A 21,278-nucleotide genomic window follows, 5' to 3' on the forward strand; every position below is an offset into this window, starting at 1 on the left:
ACCCCACGCTTCATCACACACGTCATTTAATTCTTCTGATTCGGTAAAAACTACTGGTAGTTTTTTCACACCCCACATAATACCCTGTTTAGTGGTACCTGTAGTATCAGCTAAATGTAACATCTCCTTTATTGCCAAAATCATATAACGTGTGGCCCTACTGGAAAATACGGTTGATTCGTCACCTTCACCACCGGAATCAGTGCCTGTGTCTGGGTCTGTGTCGACCGACTGAGGCAAGGGGCGTTTTACAGCCCCTGACGGTGTTTGAGGCGCCTTGACAGGCACTAATTGAGTGTCCGGCCGCCTCATGTCGGCAAACGACTGCTTAAGCGAGTTGACGCTATCCCGTAATTCCACAAATAAAGGCATCCATTCTGGTGTCGACCCCCTAGGAGGTGACATCCTCATATTTGGCAATTGCTCCGCCTCCACACCAATAACGTCCTCATACATGTCGACACACACGTACCGACACACAGCAGACACACAGGGAATGCTCTATACGAAGACAGGACCCACTAGCCCTTTGGGGAGACAGAGGGAGAGTCTGCCAGCACACACCAAAAAGCGCTATATATGACAGGGATAGCCTTATGATTAAGTGCTCCCTTATAGCTGCTTTTATATTAATATATTGCCATTTATTTTGCCCCCCCTCTCTGTTATACCCTGTTTCTGTAGTGCAGTGCAGGGGAGAGACCTGGGAGCCTTCCTGACCAGCGGAGCTGTGACAGAAAATGGCGCCGTGTGCTGAGGAGATAGGCTCCGCCCCTTTTTCGGCGGGCTTGTCTCCCGCTATTTAGTACATTTAGGCAGGGGTAAATATCTCCATATAGCCTCTGGGGCTATATGTGAGGTATTTTTAGCCTTTTTAAAGGTTTTCATTTGCCTCCCAGGGCGCCCCCCCCCCAGCGCCCTGCACCCTCAGTGACTGCCGTGTGAAGTGTGCTGAGAGGAAAATGGCGCACAGCTGCAGTGCTGTGCGCTACCTTAAGAAGACTGCAGGAGTCTTCAGCCGCCGATTCTGGACCTCTTCTTGCTTCAGCATCTGTGAGGGGGCCGGCGGCGTGGCTCCGGTGACCATCCAGGCTGTACCTGTGATCGTCCCTCTGGAGCTTCATGTCCAGTAGCCAAGAAGCCAATCCATCCTGCACGCAGGTGAGTTCACTTCTTCTCCCCTCTGTCCCTCGTTGCAGTGATCCTGTTGCCAGCAGGAATCACTGTAAAATAAAAAACCTAAGCTAAACTCTCTAAGCAGCTCTTTATGAGAGCCACCTAGAATTGCACCCTTCTCGGCCGGGCACAAAAATCTAACTGGAGTCTGGAGGAGGGTCATAGGGGGAGGAGCCAGTACACACCACCTGACCTGTAAAAGCTTTACTTTTGTGCCCTGTCTCCTGCGGAGCCGCTATTCCCCATGGTCCTTTCAGGAACCCCAGCATCCACTTAGGACGATAGAGAAATATATATATATATATATATATATATATATATATATATATATATATATATATACACACACACACACACACATACACACACACACATATACACACAAACATACATACATATACACACAGATATTTGAAGCTGCTGAATCATTCTGTTGCCATGTAATAATCCACGAGGCCGCAGGCAGAGTGCTTTTATAGAAGCCATGGAACTCCAAGGTGCAGTCATACACTTTACAATAATAGAGGGTGTATTATTACAATTTGGAATAAAGTAAGATGCTTGTGTGAGGCGATTTTCCTCTCCCAGAGGTGTCTCACTGCTGTGAGCGTTATGCACAATTCCATCATGGAACACATAGAAAGTCAAATATGTGACTCCATTGCTCACCAAATAGGAGATGCAAACACCCCCCAAAAAAAAAAAAAAAATGTAATTCTCAACACACCAATGAGGAGATTTATCAAACCTTGGAAGGAAAGAGATAATGTACCAATCAGCTTCTATCATTTTACAGAAGCTGATTGGCCGGTACTTTATCTTTCTCTAAGCTTTGACCCCTTGTCCCGCCAAGTATCAATTTAATACAAGGTGGTGTTGACTAAGAAACAAATTTTCCAATTATCTTAAAAGCCAAACCACGCATACAACAGCCAGGCTAATATGGATCAATAAATGTTTATTAGTTCATGACAAATTTGAAGGGAAAAAACAGAACAGCCCTCGAATAACGTAGAGTTAGAAATATTACAAACCAGTTTTGCTCCTACCAAAAGCAGGTATGTGTATATGTGTGCGTGTGTGCGTGCGCGTTATACAGACGCAGATCTGATTCACTCCAATTCAGGTCGTTTCTATTATAATTTATATTTCTGATTAATTTTACATTTTCATAGTCCTTTACTAATCCCTTGGGACTGAGTTTTAAAAGTTACATTATTTTCTTGATTGTAGGAAATATCCATTTGACAATGAGGAATTGCACTATTGACTGTTAAACAGGAATGTTTCATATATACCATATTTTGATCTACACAATACAATATTCCTGCTGACTGGAAATATAACTATAAAAAGTACTTCTTGAGATTTAACTATTTGTGACATGTCGGAAGGAGTAGCTTTTGGATATTGCAAACCGTTTTGTAGATTTAAAAAAATAATAATTTTGTTATAAGATTTTTGTGTCCCTTTGCAATTAGAAAGAACTGATCAACTGGAATAAAATATTTGTACTTGTTCTGGTTAGTGTCAAAATGCTTGAGTAGAAGTTGGGCACACATCTTTCACCGCCATCCATCCATCATACCCGCTAGCCATGTTACAGTAATAAAAAAAATAAGTCATGTGACCGATTTAATTAAAACAGGCAAGCCAAATAAAAGCCACAACAATAATAGTGTACCAAGTGTATATTTAAATTTACTGTATGCAATCTAACATCACATTTGGTCATAATTTATCGAATATACATAAATGATTGAAGTAGGAAAACAACTCTGTTTCAATAGAATAAGATCTTGTGAAGAAAAAAAAGAAAAAAAAAGAAAAGAAAAGCACAACAGAATTTAAAGCCAGGTCCAAGGTTCTAAGCTCTGAGTGAGTTTGCTCCTAATAAAGCAGAATTTTGTGAAATGTATATATATTATAATATTTAAATATTTATATATATATATGTATATATTGACAGTTCTACAAGGAGCAAATTATTTAAACTATTTATAGGAGTCTAGATGAGAAATGGAGAAGGGGAAAAAAAGAATTGACATACACTACTTACATATTCACAAAAGCAGAACATGTTTAAAATACACTCTTTTTAAAACAAAAATTTATTTTGGACCCCACCAGAAACAAAAAAAACAAAAAATCATCAAGTGGAAAAGGTTACAAGTTTAGGAGGTATTATGCTTTCAGTGACGTAAAGGAGATATTCTGACTGCAGAAATGCAATCCTTATCATATACGCGGGACTGTTACTGAATGTGGTATCATTTAGGCAGCAAAGATATTTGGCCGTATGTAATAGGGTCAGAGTTTGCCGGCGGTGTGGGATGCCGGCTGATTGTGGAGGTATTTTTGAAGCAGCAACAACGATTGCCGCATTAAAAAAAACTCTGAAATCAGCATTTCGCACCTCTGGCAAACCCGGAACCTATTACATTTGCCCCATTTAGTAAGATGATGGAAGAAATCCGGAGTGGCCACTTATTAAATGTTTCCTGCTGGTCTGAAATGCTTCATTTCCTCTTTCTTAGCTGAACAGGTCTTATAATCAACCACCTGAAAAAGTAGCTCCAGCTTAAACCGTACCAGGGTCAGACCCAGAGACGGTCGTCACCGCGTGAGCTGGTGTAAGAAACAAAATAATTAAAAATTGTAAGGGGGCGAGACATTAGAATTAGCTAATCTATTGTTCTTCTAAATAGATAGTCATTGCAATATTGCTCCCCCCTCCAAAAAATAAAAATATATTTATATATATATAAAATAAATAATAAAACTGTAAGAGATAATTGCAGTTTATACACATTTGAAAAACTCAACCCGACATGATATTCCTATTAACAGAAGGGGCAATCATAAAGCATTTATTTAACAAATAAGAAATCTGTTTGAGCACTCAGAATTGCCTGGCAGTCTACATAAAAACTCCAAACAGCTATCACAATTCAGTTTCAACCTATTATAAAACAAGAAAGGGGTCCAGAGCGTCATACAGTACATATAGGATAGTGTAAGCTCTGTGCAACCAAACCACGCTGCTCATTATTACGCGGTGACCTTACACCAGGTCCGGGGACTACATCCACAGAGCGCCTAATGTGGGTTCCTTCTGTGGAAAGTGCCTGAAACATCCCACAGAAACACCTGTGCAACCCTACAGACCATTAGATCCAGAATCAATATGCGTTTGACTTTAAGAAACAGAGGGGTAGATGTATTAACCTGGAGAAGGCATAAGGAAGTGATAAACCAGTGATATGTGCAAGGTGATAAAGGCAGCAGCCAATCAGATCCTAAGTGTTAATTTACATATTGGAGCTGATTGGCTGGTGCCTTTATCACCTTGCACATATCACTGGTTTATCACTTCCTTATGCCTTCTCCAGGCTTAATACATCCGACCCAGATTTAGTAATATTCTGTGTGTGTTTCAATTTTAATCAATATAGCAGGTCAGAGAGGAGCCAATTGAACTCATTTTCTTAGATGACTTCTCGTATTCGGAAATTGTCCCTGAATTAAGGAGCTATTTATTAATGCATAATCAAATTAATCCAACCCACCTGGTTAGACATGACTAACTGGGATGTTGTAGCACATAAGGGGGAACAGAGTGTCTGCTCTAACAGAGGCCAGTTGTTAAAACAGAATAAAATAAAATAATTTACATCTGTAAAATAATTTATGCATAATTAGCCAAGTGCTAAAGTCAGGAATCTGGGAAGAATGGTAGAACGTATACCCAGCTTTAAACATGAACTGAAATCCTAACTATGAGGGTCATTTGCAGGAATCTACATTGCCAGACTATTAAAGATTACATTCACCCATAGTCTATGAAAAACATTGTTAATATTAAAAAGCAGCAATTTATGAGCAAGTGACTGAACTAGAAAGACGACTGCAGTCTAGAGAGACTTGCTGATCATTTCTGTTCGGTAATCCCTTTATATTATGCAAAATGTAGACCTGACTTCATCATAGCTCGTGATATCATCGTATCACAAACACGTGACTGAAACACTTGGCGTGACCTGAATTCCAAGGACAGAGCGGTGAACACATAGGGGGCGCCAACAAAGAATCGACAAGACTAAAAAAAAATAACTTAACAAAATGTGAATACAATTACAGTGAATCATTCAAAACCCTAAATTTCTACAGGTGGGAGAAATGTGATCCAACACAAGCCATGATTTGTTTTTGTTTTCCTTTTTGTTTCCTTTCAACCAATCTTCATCACAAACTTGCTAACAAAATGTGGAACCTCGCCCGTAACCCATTTGAGAAGGGTCTGCATTTGAGCTTAAAGCAGTTGCATCCTTACAGGGGGAAGAGGGATTAGCAACGCATGTAAAAGACTGAACATTAATTCACTCTTGTAGTAGTGTAAAGGACATCACATTCATACCTTGATTCGACATAATCTCTCCATTCTAACAAAACTTAACTGATACACATAATTAACATTACAATAGTAGTTTTTTTTTAGGCTTTGATAGGACCAACATAGCTATATCCTATAAATAAAAATACATTTCTTTGATAACTGATTGGAGATGTTAGGACTCTGTAAATTTCAACCAAACACGGTTGTATTCTGTACAGTCCTGTGCAAATAAAAAAAAAAAAAAGAAAATAAACTTTTTTTGCTATAAGGCTTTGACCCTACAGTTTTCACAGCAACAACTATTGTCCAGCAGAGTACCATATTTAATAAGCCTTCAGTCCAATAACGTTTCAACCCTCAGCTTTCCACCCACATCCAGCTGCAGCACCCTTGAGTTTAAATGCCAATTGGCAGTCAGTCATCTATTGTCATACAAACGTCTCCTGACTCGTCCCACCGAGGTTGGGGTTTCTGTCGCTCCCACTGTGAGGAATTGTTCTGATCTCCCCAGCGCGAGGGGTCATTTTGCTCTGACCAACGGGAATGGTCATTTGGATCTTCTCCTTCATCCACTAGGTCGTCGTCTGCATCCACTGTCTCCACAGGGTCATTATCGTCATACTCTTCATCCCTAGGAAAGTCTGGGTCCGTCACCTGTTCTACTCCAGACTCTTGAAGCCCTGGTTGGGATTTATCCACACAGTCTACGCAAACTCCATAGCGCCGAGAGCCATGTCGGATTCCTACACTCGCTGCCAGCATGAATATCTTTTTACACACCATACACTTGTATTTCTTGTCTTTCTTATGCACCTGAATGCAAGATGGGGGGAAAAAAAACAAAACACAAAATGGTTTAGTGACCAGTGCAAGATGGAAGGAGGACTACAGTAACAGCATGTGTCTATCAAACAGCCTATCTGGAGAACCAGCATAGGTAGCTTTTAGAGAAGACCACCCACAGCTGTGTCAGCAACATCTCTATGCACAGATTGCAACAAAAGAAAATTTACACCTGCGCTTATTGACAGCAGCTTAGTCCTTCCCTTGAGTTACCATACAGTACACTATACTCCAAAAAAATAAATTAAAAAAACAAAAAAACTTTTCCATTTGGTTTTACATCTATGGGCAATATTCAATTACTGTTCACACTTTCGACAGGGCGGAAAAACGGCACTTTCCGCCGATAATCGGCACTTTCCGACACTTCAGTATTCAATTTATGTTCCGTTTGTCCGCCCTGTCGAAAATTCTGAAATGTCGAAAAACACAAGGATGAGCAGAATCTCAGCTCATCCATGTATTTTCGACCTCACCGCGGTCGAAAATGGGCCAGATTTCGACCAATCATTTTCACCCATAAGAGAGTATGAAAATGAATGGTTGGAATCAGCACGGAAACGACCCGCAATAGAATAGTGAAGTGTTGGAGAGTATCTGACACTAACTGAATAAACCCCTATATGTATCCCCCTCCCTTTCCATACAGGTGGATGTACTTTATCAGATAATTTAGAGGAGAATGGATAATGCATAGTTACGTGTCCCCAAAGAAACAGAATGTATCCAAAATAGATTATACAAACATTTCACCTAATTCCTGCACATAACACAAGAGAAATATTGTGAGATAAGCGTTGCTTTAAAATGACTTCTTTACTAATCACCTGAGTTAAAACAGATGCCCAATAAATTATAAAATAGCCAAATACAAGTTCTAGCTCACATAGCTCTAACTAATTAATACTTGGCATAAATCGCCAAGTAGAAGAGGATTTATCTCTTTGCTCACCATTACAGAGATTCCTATATTTGAGTTGGAGTCCTTACCCATGAGTAATATTGAGACAATGATGAGCATCATTATAAACTTGCAGACAAGTTATATATAGCCTTTGTACAAGGTACAATAGGTATTAAGCATAAAGCATATAACAAAGGCAATAGCACTGCCAAATTCATGTAACTCACGGGAGAAACATTTTCATCATTTTTACAGACTGTGAAATATGTTGAGATCATTTTCTTATTTCATACAATCATATATAATGGTAGACTTTGCCCAGAACCGAGCAGTACTCTAGGTCAGCACCATCAGTTAGGCTGGCTACACACTGGACAGATATACTATTCATTTGAGTGACAAGCTATATATTTGTAAGTCATCAGTGGGTGTGTACATCCGCTATGTCTGGATGGCATCATTCACAGCCATATCGCGTCTGTCCTGCATGATATATCTCAAGTCTGGCAGTGTATGTGCCAACTGCACATACACTGTCTGCAGGGACCGCCGACATCACAAGTGGGTGCGCACATTTCAACGTCTGCCCAGTTGTGACATCTAGCCCAACATACTGAGGGGCCGACTGGTAAGTGTGTAGGCTTACCTAATAGGCCGCTCTTTTGGCGGACAAGTCGACAAAGTGTGTAATCAGACAGATGTCAGTCCCACCAAACCAGGGGTGTCAGAAAGAGAGAACGATTGCTACTCAGGGAGTACTCTGCATACAGAGCATGCTTCATACATGTTCCTCTACAGCTTCAACAGAAGCATGATGGGGACTTTTTTTTTTTTGCATCAAGTTTAAGGATTGTTAATAGAATAACCTAAGAAAGGTGCGCAATAGAACATGAAGTGTAGCCCAACCAATGCAATAGCGTATTCAGCCAATAAGCACTCAGATTTACAGTAGACACTGTGGGCATGATTCGATTCAGTTCAATTCAATGACAGTTGAATAGCGCCGGGAATTAGCTCTTGGCGCTATTCAATACAGCGCCATGTGAAACTCAATGATGGGATTTCATCTCGCACCAACGTAGGGGCCAGCGTGATGCTGATTTCTGCCCTTGGCGCAGCGGAAACAGCGCTGCAACAGGCACTTAAATTGGAGAATGCCTGTTCTTCCAACAAAACACCGATTAGTCCGGGAGAATGGGCATTCTCCGATTTATCACTGCGCTGTAACAAATAGCGCTGGGAGCTAATTCCCGCCGCTATTCAACTGTCATCTAATTGAATCGAGCCCACAGATGTTAATGGCTTTGCTCTCGTGGTGACAGGGCCTCTATATCGCACATGGGTGGTCATTCCGAGTTGTTCGCTCGTTGCCGATTTTCGCTATGCTGCGATTTGTTGCTAAATGCGCATGGTACACAGCGCGCATGCGCTAAGTTATTTAACTAAAAACTTAGCAGTTTTGCTGGTGTCCGTTCGGCCCTTTTCAGTCGCACTGTTGATCGGTAAACGATTGACAGAAAAGGGGCGTTCTGGGTGGTTACTGAGCGTTTTCCGGGAGTGTGCTAAAAAACGCAGGCGTGTCAGGGAAAAATGCGGGAGTGTCTGGAGAAACGGGGGAGTGGCTGGCCGAACGCAGGGCGTTTGTGACGTCAAACCAGGAACTAAACGGACTGAGCTGATCGCAATCTAGGAGTATTTAGTAGCAAATCTGCTAATATTTCGTTCGCTATTCTGCTATGCTAAGATACACTCCCAGAGGGCGGCGGCTTAGCGTTTGCAATGATGCTAAAAGCAGCTAGCGAGCGAACAAATCGGAATGAGGGCCATAGTTACAGGCTACTAATGCAGGATAGGAGAGTGCAATGTGAAATACCTTCTTGGGCCAATTAATAAAGTAAACTCTCTAAGTTATAAATAATGCAAATGGCTCTTTCACAGAGGAACAAGCTGTAATCTACCCCCAGCGTCATTTAATGACAGGTCAGGATCAGTACAACTTACCAAGGAATGTCTCTTGACGTGTTCTCGGCGGGTAAACAGCTTTCCACAAATGTCACAGCTAAAGGATCTCACCCCAGTGTGAATTAGTAAGTGTCTCTTAAGTGTTCTTCTGTATTTTGCTACATAGTTGCAGTGAGGACATTTTAACTTATTCATAAGCCCAGCTGAAGCATCTCCTAAGAAAGAAGACAAAATACATATATATTTTGAATTATAACACTTAGGGATCACCAAACAGCATCAGGCAGACCATTACACATTTACCTAGTCATTAAACATCAGGAAACACAAATTAAAAATAAGAATTTACTTACCGATAATTCTATTTCTCGTAGTCCGTAGTGGATGCTGGGGACTCCGTCAGGACCATGGGGATTAGCGGCTCCGCAGGAGACAGGGCACAAAAGTAAAAGCTTTAGGACTAGGTGGTGTGCACTGGCTCCTCCCCCTATAACCCTCCTCCAAGCCTCAGTTAGGATACTGTGCCCGGACGAGCGTACACAATAAGGAAAGATTTTGAATCCCGGGTAAGACTCATACCAGCCACACCAATCACACTGTACAACTTGTGATCTGAACCCAGTTAACAGCATGATAACAGAGGAGCCTCTGAAAAGATGGCTCACAACAATAATAACCCGATTTTTGTAACAATAACTATGCACAAGTATTGCAGACAATCCGCACTTGGGATGGGCGCCCAGCATCCACTACGGACTACGAGAAATAGAATTATCGGTAAGTAAATTCTTATTTTCTCTGACGTCCTAAGTGGATGCTGGGGACTCCGTCAGGACCATGGGGATTATACCAAAGCTCCCAAACGGGCGGGAGAGTGCGGATGACTCTGCAGCACCGAATGAGAGAACTCCAGGTCCTCCTCAGCCAGGGTATCAAATTTGTAGAATTTTGCAAACGTGTTTGCCCCTGACCAAGTAGCAGCTCGGCAAAGTTGTAAAGCCGAGACCCCTCGGGCAGCCGCCCAAGATGAGCCCACCTTCCTTGTGGAATGGGCATTTACAGATTTTGGCTGTGGCAGGCCTGCCACAGAATGTGCAAGCTGAATTGTACTACAAATCCAACGAGCAATCGTCTGCTTAGAAGCAGGAGCACCCAGCTTGTTGGGTGCATACAGGATAAACAGCGAGTCAGTTTTCCTGACTCCAGCCGTCCTGGAAATATATATTTTTAGGGCCCTGACAACGTCTAGCAACTTGGAGTCCTCCAAGTCCCTAGTAGCCGCAGGCACCACAATAGGTTGGTTCAGGTGAAACGCTGACACCACCTTAGGGAGAAACTGGGGACGAGTCCGCAGTTCTGCCCTGTCCGAATGGAAAATCAGATATGGGCTTTTGTGAGACAAAGCCGCCAATTCTGACACTCGCCTGGCCGAGGCCAGGGCCAACAGCATGGTCACTTTCCATGTGAGATATTTCAAATCCACAGATTTGAGCGGTTCAAACCAATGTGATTTGAGGAATCCCAGAACTACGTTGAGATCCCACTGGAGGCACAAAAGGGGGTTGTATATGCAGTACTCCCTTGACGAATGTCTGGACTTCAGGAACTGAAGCCAATTCTTTCTGGAAGAAAATCGACAGGGCCGAAATTTGAACCTTAATGGACCCCAATTTGAGGCCCATAGACACTCCTGTTTGCAGGAAATGCAGGAATCGACCGAGTTGAAATTCCTCCGTGGGGGCCTTCCTGGCCTCACACCACGCAACATATTTTCGCCAAATGCGGTGATAAATGTTGTGCGGTCACCTCCTTCCTGGCTTTGACCAGGGTAGGTATGACCTCTTCCGGAATGCCTTTTTCCTTTAGGATCCGGCGTTCAACCGCCATGCCGTCAAACGCAGCCGCGGTAAGTCTTGGAACAGACAGGGTCCTTGCTGAAGCAAGTCCCTTCTTAACGGCAGAGGCCATGGGTCCTCTGTGAGCATCTCTTGAAGTTCCGGGTACCAAGTCCTCCTTGGCCAATCCGGAGCCACGAGTATAGTTCTTACTCCTCTCCGTCTTATAATTCTCAGTACCTTGGGTATGAGAGGAAGAGGAGGGAACACATACACTGACTGGTACACCCACGGTGTTACCAGAGCGTCCACAGCTATTGCCTGAGGGTCCCTTGACCTGGCGCAATACCTGTCCAGTTTTTTGTTGAGGCGGGACGCCATCATGTCCACCTTTGGTTTTTCCCAATGGTTCACAATCATGTGGAAGACTTCCGTGTGAAGTCCCCACTCTCCCGGGTGGAGGTCGTGCCTGCTGAGGAAGTCTGCTTCCCAGTTGTCCACTCCCGGAATGAACACTGCTGACAGTGCTATCACATGATTTTCCGCCCAGCGAAGAATCCTTGCAGCTTCTGCCATTGCCCTCCTGCTTCTTGTGCCGCCCTGTCTGTTTACGTGGGCGACTGCCGTGATGTTGTCCGACTGGATCAGCACCGGCTGACCTTGAAGCAGAGGTCTTGCTAGGCATAGAGCATTGTAAATTGCCCTTAGCTCCAGTATATTTATGTGGAGAGAAGTCTCTAGACTTGACCACGTTCCCTGGAAATTTCTTCCCTGTGTGACTGCTCCCCAGCCTCTCAGGCTGGCATCCGTGGTCACCAGGATCCAATCCTGAATGCCGAATCTGCGGCCCTCTAGTAGATGAGCACTCTGCAGCCACCACAGAAGAGACACCCTTGTCCTCGGAGACAGGGTTATCCGCTGATGCATCTGAAGATGCGATCCGGACCATTTGTCCAGCAGATCCCACTGAAAAGTTCTTGCGTGAAATCTGCCGAATGGAATCGCTTCGTAAGAAGCCACCATTTTTCCCAGGACCCTTGTGCAATGATGCACTGACACTTTTCCTGGTTTTAGGAGGTTCCTGACTAGCTCGGATAACTCCCTGGCTTTCGCCTCCGGGAGAAACACCTTTTTCTGGACTGTGTCCAGAATCATCCCTAGGAACAGCAGACGTGTCGTCGGGATCAGCTGCGATTTTGGAATATTTAGAATCCACCCGTGTTGTTGTAGCAGTACCCGAGATAGTGCTACTCCGACCTCCAACTGTTCCCTGGACTTTGCCCTTATCAGGAGATCGTCCAAGTAAGGGATAATTAAGACGCCTTTTCTTCGAAGAAGAATCATCATTTCGGCCATTACCTTGGTAAAGACCCGGGGTGCCGTGGACAATCCAAACGGCAGCGTCTGAAACTGATAATGACAGTTCTGTACTACGAACCTGAGGTACCCTTGGTGAGAAGAGCAAATTGGGACATGAAGGTAAGCATCCTTGATGTCCAGGGACACCATATAGTCCCCTTCTTCCAGGTTCGCTATCACTGCTCTGAGTGACTCCATCTTGAATTTGAACCTTTGTATGTAAGTGTTCAAAGATTTCAGATTTAGAATAGGTCTCACCGTGCCGTCTGGCTTCGGTACCACAAATAGTGTGGAATAATACCCCTTTCCCTGTTGTAGGAGGGGTACTTTGATTATCACCTGCTGGGAATACAGCTTGTGAATTGCTTCCAATACTGCCTCCCTGTCGGAGGGAGACGTTGGTAAAGCAGACTTCAGGAACCTGCGAGGGGGAGACGTCTCGAATTCCAATCTGTACCCCTGGGATACTACCTGTAGGATCCAGGGGTCCACTTGCGAGTGAGCCCACTGCGCGCTGAAACTCTTGAGACGACCCCCCACCGCACCTGAGTCCGCTTGTAAGGCCCCAGCGTCATGCTGAGGACTTGGCAGAAGCGGTGGAGGGCTTCTGTTCCTGGGAAGAGGCTGTCTGCTGCAGTCTTTTTCCCTTTCCTCTACCCAGGGGCAGATATGACTGGCCTTTTGCCCGCTTGCCCTTATGGGGACGAAAGGACTGAGGCTGAAAAGACGGTGTCTTTTTCTGCTGAGAGGTGAGTTGGGGTAAAAAGGTGGATTTTGCAGCTGTTGCCGTGGCCACCAGGTCCGAAAGACCGACCCCAAATAACTCCTCCCCTTTATACGGCAATACTTCCATGTGCCGTTTGGAATCCGCATCACCTGACCACTGTCGTGTCCATAAACATCTTCTGGCAGAAATGGACATCGCACTTACTCTTGATGCCAGGGTGCAAATATCCCTCTGTGCATCACGCATATATAGAAACGCATCTTTTAAACGCTCTATAGTCAATAAAATACTGTCCCTGTCAAGGGTATCAATATTTTCAGTCAGGGACTCCGACCACGCCACCCCAGCGCTGCACATCCAGGCTGAGGCAATCGCTGGTCGCAGTATAACACCAGTATGTGTGTATATACTTTTTAGGACATTTTCCAGCTTCCTATCAACTGGCTCCTTGAGGGCGGCCGTATCAGGAGACGGTAACGCCACTTGTTTTGATAAGCGTGTGAGTGCCTTATCCACCCTAGGGGGTGTTTCCCAACGCGCCCTAACTTCTGGCGGGAAAGGGTATAATGCCAATAATTTCTTAGATATCAGCAATTTTTTATCGGGGGAGACCCACGCATCATCACACACTTCATTTAATTCTTCTGATTCAGGAAAAACTACGGGTAGTTTTTTTCACACCCCACATAATACCCTTTTTTGTGGTACTTGTAGTATCAGAAATATGCAAAGCCTCCTTCATTGCCGTGATCATGTAACGTGTGGCCCTACTGGAAAATACGTTTGTTTCTTCACCGTCGACACTGGAGTCAGTGTCCGTGTCTGTGTCGACCGACTGAGGTAATGGGCGCTTTAGAGCCCCTGACGGTGTTTGAGACGCCTGGACAGGCACTAACTGACTTGCCGGCTGTCTCATGTCGTCAACAGTTTTTTGTAAAGTGCTGACACTATCACGTAATTCCTTAAATAAGACCATCCAGTCAGGTGTCGACTCCCTAGGGGGTGACATCACTAATACAGGCAATTTGCTCCGCCTCCACACCATTTTCCTCCTCATACATGTCGACACACGCGTACCGACACAGCACACACACAGGGAATGCTCTGATAGAGGACAGGACCCCACTAGCCCTTTGGGGAGACAGAGGGAGAGTTTGCCAGCACACACCAGAGCGCTATATATGTATAGGGACAACCTTATAAATAAGTGTTTCTCCCTTATAGCTGCTATATATGTTTTTATATGCCAAATTAGTGCCCCCCCTCTCTTTTTTACCCTGTTTCTGTAGTGCAGGACTGCAGGGGAGAGTCAGGGAGACGTCCTTCCAGCGGAGCTGTGAGGGAAAATGGCGCATGTGTGCTGAGATAGGCTCCGCCCCCTTCACGGCGGCCTTTCTCCCGCTTTTTATGAGGTAAAATGGCAGGGGTTAAATACATCCATATAGCCCAGGAGCTATATGTGATGTACTTTTTACCATAAATAGTGTTTTCATTGCGTCTCAGGGCGCCCCCCCCCCAGCGCCCTGCACCCTCAGTGACTGGAGTGTGAAGTGTGCTGAGAGCAATGGCGCACAGCTGCAGTGCTGTGCGCTACCTTTCTTGAAGACAAGATGCCTTCTGCCGCCGATTTCTGGACCTCTTCACTCTTCTGGCTCTGTAAGGGGGCCGGCGGCGCGGCTCCGGGACCCATCCATGGCTGGGCCTGTGATCGTCCCTCTGGAGCTAATGTCCAGTAGCCAAGAAGCCCAATCCACTCTGCACGCAGGTGAGTTCGCTTCTTCTCCCCTTAGTCCCTCGATGCAGTGAGCCTGTTGCCAGCAGGACTCACTGAAAATAAAAAAACCTAAGTCTATACTTTTATTCTAAGCAGCTCAGGAGAGCTACCTAGATTGCACCCTTCTCAGCCGGGCACAAAAACCTAACTGGGGCTTGGAGGAGGGTCATAGGGGGAGGAGCCAGTGCACAACACCTAGTCCTAAAGCTTTTACTTTTGTGCCCTGTCTCCTGCGGAGCCGCTAATCCCCATGGTCCTGACGGAGTCCCCAGCATCCACTTAGGACGTCAGAGAAACATCAGTATACTTCTCAGGGCACAAGTTAAATCCTAAAATCGTTAACAGATATTAGGACCATCATATTTATATATGAATGTGGGCCACAAGTTCAATGTACTTCACATACATTCAGACAGCAAAAACTCAGCATCGGAGGTGGGGTAAAAAGGGAAATCCAACTTGTTAAAAGGAACATGAAATGAAAAATAAAAAAGGTGTTCTGCTGTGCCCAATGTCGGTGTGTGTGTATGTATATATATATATATATATATATATATATATATATATATATATATATATATATATATATATATATATATATCTATCTATATATCACACACACGTCCCCGAAACGTAACACGCATTAAAACAACATCCACACGTGGATGTTTTTTCACCATTTGTGTAAGTCTTTGAGTGCCGCCTTCAAAATAATCTCTACATGTGTGTGGGCATGTCCCACAGGGAAGGCACCTGAGCAAGTTGTGCATAGCAGGGAGTGCCGGAGCCGAGCAGTTGTATATGTATGTATATATATATATATATATATATATATATATATATATATATATATATATATATATATATATATATATATATATATATATATATATATATATATATATATATATATATATATATAAACAAATACAAACAAAGAACCCAGCACTCACCAAAGTAATATATATATATATATTTTTTTTTTTTTTTTACTGTGTTGTATCTCAAAGCTGTGAGTTTTCTGACATATTTTCAGGCTTGACTACACATCCCACGCCATTGTGCCATGTAGCCCAAGCTACTGTGCTGTAATGCAGTACCACACTACAGACAGACTGGCAGCAGGCTCTGGGAAAGAGATAAATAATGGACAAATACTGAATGCTGAGCTTTGCAGTCAGACTATAAGGTGACCATCCACTACTCAGACTTGTCTGAACTGCAGATCGCATCAGATTTCTCTTGAACTCTCCTGGGAGCGACCTGGGAATCGGATCAGATCCTGGCTTTAATTTTCACTACATTCACTACAGATATATCTGATGCACACATGCTATGGTGCCCATACACTTATGAGATTATCGATACTATCCTTAGATTTCGACCACATCTGTGAGAAATCAAAGGATTGTATGCACATTTTAGTACCTTTCGACGCGATGCGCGGGCACGGCGGTCGAATATCGCGTCTCAAGATATTATGTGCTGCACATAATATTTATCGAATTGCATGCTATCGAATCACATGCTATATATCGCACTGCGATGTGCGATGGGCACCCGCCGCTCCCACTCGGCGGTGACGTGCCCATCACGTGATTACCATGCGATCTATTGCATGGTCATCTTTTTGGCAATTCAGGTGCAATTTCATCGCACCTGAACTGCCGTTGCGATGCCCCGCGATGTCGCGGGGCATCGTACAAGTGTATGTGCACCACTACATGTGATTGATCTGATGCTACTGCTGCCGTGTCCTGTGGTGGGTGGGAGTGGTCAAGGAGATGCCAGTCAACTGACTCTTCAGATAAATCTGATCAGATACATCTGAAGTAAAAAATAAAAAAAAAAAAACACTCAGATGTCTTCAGATTCAGATAAATAGTTGGGGCAGCCTCAAAGATCTGTAGTTCAGACATATCTGACACAGGACTGCGCATCGGATCGGAAGAGACATCCGATGTGACACTTTTCTTAGGATTTGACGGTCAGATGTGTCTAAGGGGTCTATTCATGAAGCAGTGAAAAGTGTGGAGAAGTGAGCCAGTGGAGAAGTTATCCATGGCAACCAATCAGCATTGAAGTAACATTTATAATTTGCATACTATACAACTGTATAAAGCAGCCGATTGGTTGCCATGGGCAACTTCTCCACAGCTTCACTTCTCCACTCTTTTCACTGCTTCATGAATAGACCCCTAAATCTGAAGAAAAGTGCCCAAATCGGACTAGTGGATGGGAGCCTTTACTAGCACCAACATATATACAATAGGCAAACTTTCACCACAATAATATTTTCACACAACTATCTATAAATATTTACATTAGATGGTAGATACAAAGGGAAAATAACTACACAGTGTTCTGGATACAAAGGGAAATAATAAATACAGTGTCCAAGTCCCTTAAGCGGCAACGCTATTTGCTCAGGCACAATAACTGCACCATGTCTTTTTAAACCACACAACTATTATATGTGAATGACTAGCAACAGGGACCTGATCATTCCTCCGGATGATTAACAGACGACACCCTTGTCACACACGCACAGACTCAACTATCCCTCATCAGGGATACATCTGGGCCTGGGAAACCCCTCCTTGTAGTTAACATCCTCCCCCCTCAAATGTTGGCTCTTCAGTTGGGATGTAGTTATGTGACCGATGCTCACAAATACCCAACCCCTTCAGTCTATACCATATGCAGCTGTGACCACAGAACTCTAGCCCTGTACGCTACAGTGTACTGCAGGTAGTGGTCAATATTGCCATACCTCGTGGCACACCACACCCGTCCCATTCTTTTTATATGAGAAATGTGTCTGCACTGTGGCGCTCAATTTAGGGGCAGTCACTGGAGGAGGTGAGGAGTCACTGGAGGAAGTTTTTCTTGTAGCTCCTTACTCTCTTGGGAGAGACAGAAGGCTGGGTTTATGTACCCACGCTGCTGGAACAACCCCAACTGCGTGCCCACAGCATACGAGCAGACGACTATGCCTGGTGGCAGTTACTGCGCTATTGTCGCCGAGTGTTGGGATCAGACCTTATCCACACGTGGGCAGCACAGCATGGGGATCCAGCTCCAGGCAGCTGGTCAGCAGTTCCATTCTCTGCCACATTGGTGAAGGCTGCGTGCTGTGTGGTAGGGATGATGATAAATAGGTGACATCATATTCCCTGGGAAGCTTGGTAAGTATGTGTAGCGCTGCATGTCAGATGTGCACACCAGCAAGTGAAGTCTCTCTGCAGCACGTTACTTCTTGTTGTGGGCAGAGGGCCTGATCACACCTCTCATTTCTTCCTAATTCTGTGTTAAGTTTGGACTATTACTTTTCAGTGGAGCCAAATCTGTGAAAGATGGAGTCTATGAACATATACTGCAGATGGCTCATCGCTGCACGGTCATGTGTTACCAAGCCACCGGCTCTCATTTGGTTTAGGCTCCACAAGCACTGGAGACTAGCAAGTATTACTGAGCAGAACAGAAAACTTTGGGTCCCCCCCCGACAATGTGATCCCTGTAATTCGTGCGGACAGCAGAGCCTGGCAGCAGATATATGGCTCCTGAACAGCTACTGCTGCAGACAAAGTTATCCAACACAAGTTGCCAGTTAACTACATATATATTGCTTTTATTCCCTTCCCTTTAGACATGGCAGCCATTTATAATCATGGCAGACCCTGATTTTCATGTTTTCACAAGTCTACAGCAATGCAAATATCTCAGGATCGGGAGGTTTCAGACCCTTGGGACAAAATCCATTGTTCTCAGAAAAGGGTGGGGTGATAACTGCCATAAATATGAGCAAGCAACCAGAAATACAGAAGTGTACCCACTTGGTTGACTCCTAGTGACCTGTCAAGTGACTGGAGATGTGAGCACCTGCCAGGGTGACATACACTAAGGACAAAAATCTCAAGGCCTTTATGTAGCACCAATGACATCCAATAACAACCAGCACGATCTCTGCAACGTAAGGCTCAGTGAAGACTCTACCCAATAAGAATATATACACACTTGGGTTTCAAATATAAAAGGTCAAAGTAAAAAGAAAAGCAGACAATATGTAACAAATGGAAGCACAGCCCTCAGTTTGCATTTGAAATATATAGGTGATTAAAAAGTACATGTGATGAAATTTTAAGACAACACAAAAGGAGATTAAATAATCTTAACATAAATTACTACAAAGAGGAAAGCTAAACAAGGCAGAAGTACTGGCAGAACATTTGACAAAAACTAGCACACTCAATAGAAGTAATAGGTTTACCGTTTTCCCACGTTTCTCTTGGCCACGATTCTGGGAACATACCGAACTTAAACTCACTTGAGGGTCCTAAAAAACAAACAAAAGAAAAAGAAAAAAAAAAAACATCATTAGTCAATGGATATTGTTTATTGCACCCATTAGTGACAGGTGGTTTTAGCGCATATAGCAACTAAACTAATAGGAGCGATCAAAAAAGGGGCATATTTCAGCTCACCAGCACAGGGTGGCTGCATGCTGAAGTGTGTCAGGCCGTCCGAATGGAGCAACAATCTAGTGGTGGCCACGTGGAGAAACAATTGAACACCCTCCCATAGAAACCAATCAACTTCTAGGGGCGAGATCCAATTGTTATATCGCTCCCGATCTTAAGTGAGGGGAGATCGCAGGGTAATATTCAATTGATCTATTTTTTCGCCTCTATCACGCAGTCAGGTTTAACCTCTTAAAACCAGACTAAATGGTCACATTTTGCACATTTCAGCTTGCCACCCCTGGGGGTAGTATGCTGAAATGTTATTGTGCAGAAACAATTGAATAGCTGCCGGAAAATGGGTGCTTGAATCTCGCCCTATCATTTATCAAATACATGCTATAAAATGATAGGTCGAAGCTGATTTGGTTGCTATGTGCAACTTCTCCAACTGCCTTCTTTTGAAGGATTGACACATCTCTGCTTAAAATGAGGTAGAAATAATAAATAATAATATTATAATATTATTATTATTCTTCTGTACTTGACAAGGTCTGGGCAAATCCCACAAGCTCTGTAACCAATGTGCTGATGACACCAGAGGGTAATTATGATTTAGGCCTGCAAATACAAATCGTTCCTGCTGGATGGATTTAGCACACACCGTGAAAGCATAATGTATGAATTGGTAACCGGTGGTATCTGACCCTAAACAAGTAAATTGAATCTTGCAGAGACAGAAGTGACCCCATGTACTACAATAGTTTAAAACATACATGTCATGTGTAGTTATGACAGATAGAAAACGTTCACAACCTTCAGCAGTAGTTGTTCTTGTAACGTGTCAAAAGTCAGGCTCATGGGTAGAACCAACCCTGCTAAACCGGGAGAATTGTTGGGAAACCAGGTAATGGACCCTAATGAAGTTAATATAGGACTCGTGATTCTCAGTTAATGTCTCTCAGTAACCACAGTTCACATGACACCCTGATCAGTTGAACTTATATTGGATATTCTGAACTAGCTGAAAACAAATGTAGTCATATTATGTCACATTCAGAGGAGATGCGAGATCAAATCCAAGTACAAACATAATAATGGCACTGTGACACGTCTGAGCACAAGTTTATTCTGTTCAGTGTGAGCAATATGGACGTGCTGGACCTCACAGTGAACAAACACGTCCTGAAGAACAAGACTTAAGCCTTCATGTTCAACACTAAAATTGAAGAAAAAAAATATATGTGGGGGCTGGGGTGCGGGAGAGTAAAACATTAATTGGGAATGAATTAGTTTTAGCGTGATGTACCGGCACATCAGATACACCACTATGGGTTCTATTCAATTCAGTGCGGAATGAATAGCGCCGGAAATGAGCTCTTGGTGCTATTCATTTCAGCGTGCTGCGACACCAAACAAGAAGATTTCTTCTCGTACCCCCAATGACAAAAGTGCTGATGCAATGCTGATCTCTGCCCTTAGCGCAGCAGCAACAGCATCACGCAAGGCACTTTAGACAGAGAATGTCAATTCTCGCGACAAAACACCATGTTTAGTCCACGAGAACCGGCCTTCCCCAACATGACAATGCGCTGAATTGAATAGCATGGGGAGCTAATTCCCAGCGCTATTCAATCTGCGCAGAATTAAATCGAGCCCTCTCTCTTAAGTTTTTTCATACGGGTGTTAAGTGCATGAAGCTCTTCGATCGACAGCATCACACCCAGCACTTGTCAGGAGATGCAGTATAGCGCTAATAATGTCTGTAGCTTTTCCGCACGCGGTAAGCCCATAACTAATGTTGCGGCACTACTCGAGTTGGATTTCTGCTTGCACCTCAGG

The 21,278-nt window shown here is 43.8% G+C and overlaps 1 protein-coding gene across 1 annotated transcript in view; it reads right to left on the reverse strand.

Annotated features, from left to right (window-relative positions):
- Positions 1 to 2,798: 2,798 nt before the first annotated feature.
- The window catches only part of ZBTB10 (zinc finger and BTB domain containing 10), a 52,754-nt gene continuing 34,274 nt past the window's right edge, over positions 2,799 to 21,278 (reverse strand). The window contains exons 3-5 of the mRNA XM_063923981.1: positions 19,247 to 19,312; positions 9,321 to 9,496; positions 2,799 to 6,385 (exon numbers count right to left, since the gene is read on the reverse strand). Of these exons, the coding sequence (XP_063780051.1) occupies positions 5,987 to 6,385; positions 9,321 to 9,496; positions 19,247 to 19,312 (641 nt within the window). The 3' untranslated portion in view covers positions 2,799 to 5,986. The remainder of the gene's footprint in view (positions 6,386 to 9,320; positions 9,497 to 19,246; positions 19,313 to 21,278) is intronic.

Source organism: Pseudophryne corroboree, chromosome 5 (assembly GCF_028390025.1).
Source record: "Pseudophryne corroboree isolate aPseCor3 chromosome 5, aPseCor3.hap2, whole genome shotgun sequence".
Lineage (NCBI taxonomy): Eukaryota > Metazoa > Chordata > Amphibia > Anura > Myobatrachidae > Pseudophryne > Pseudophryne corroboree.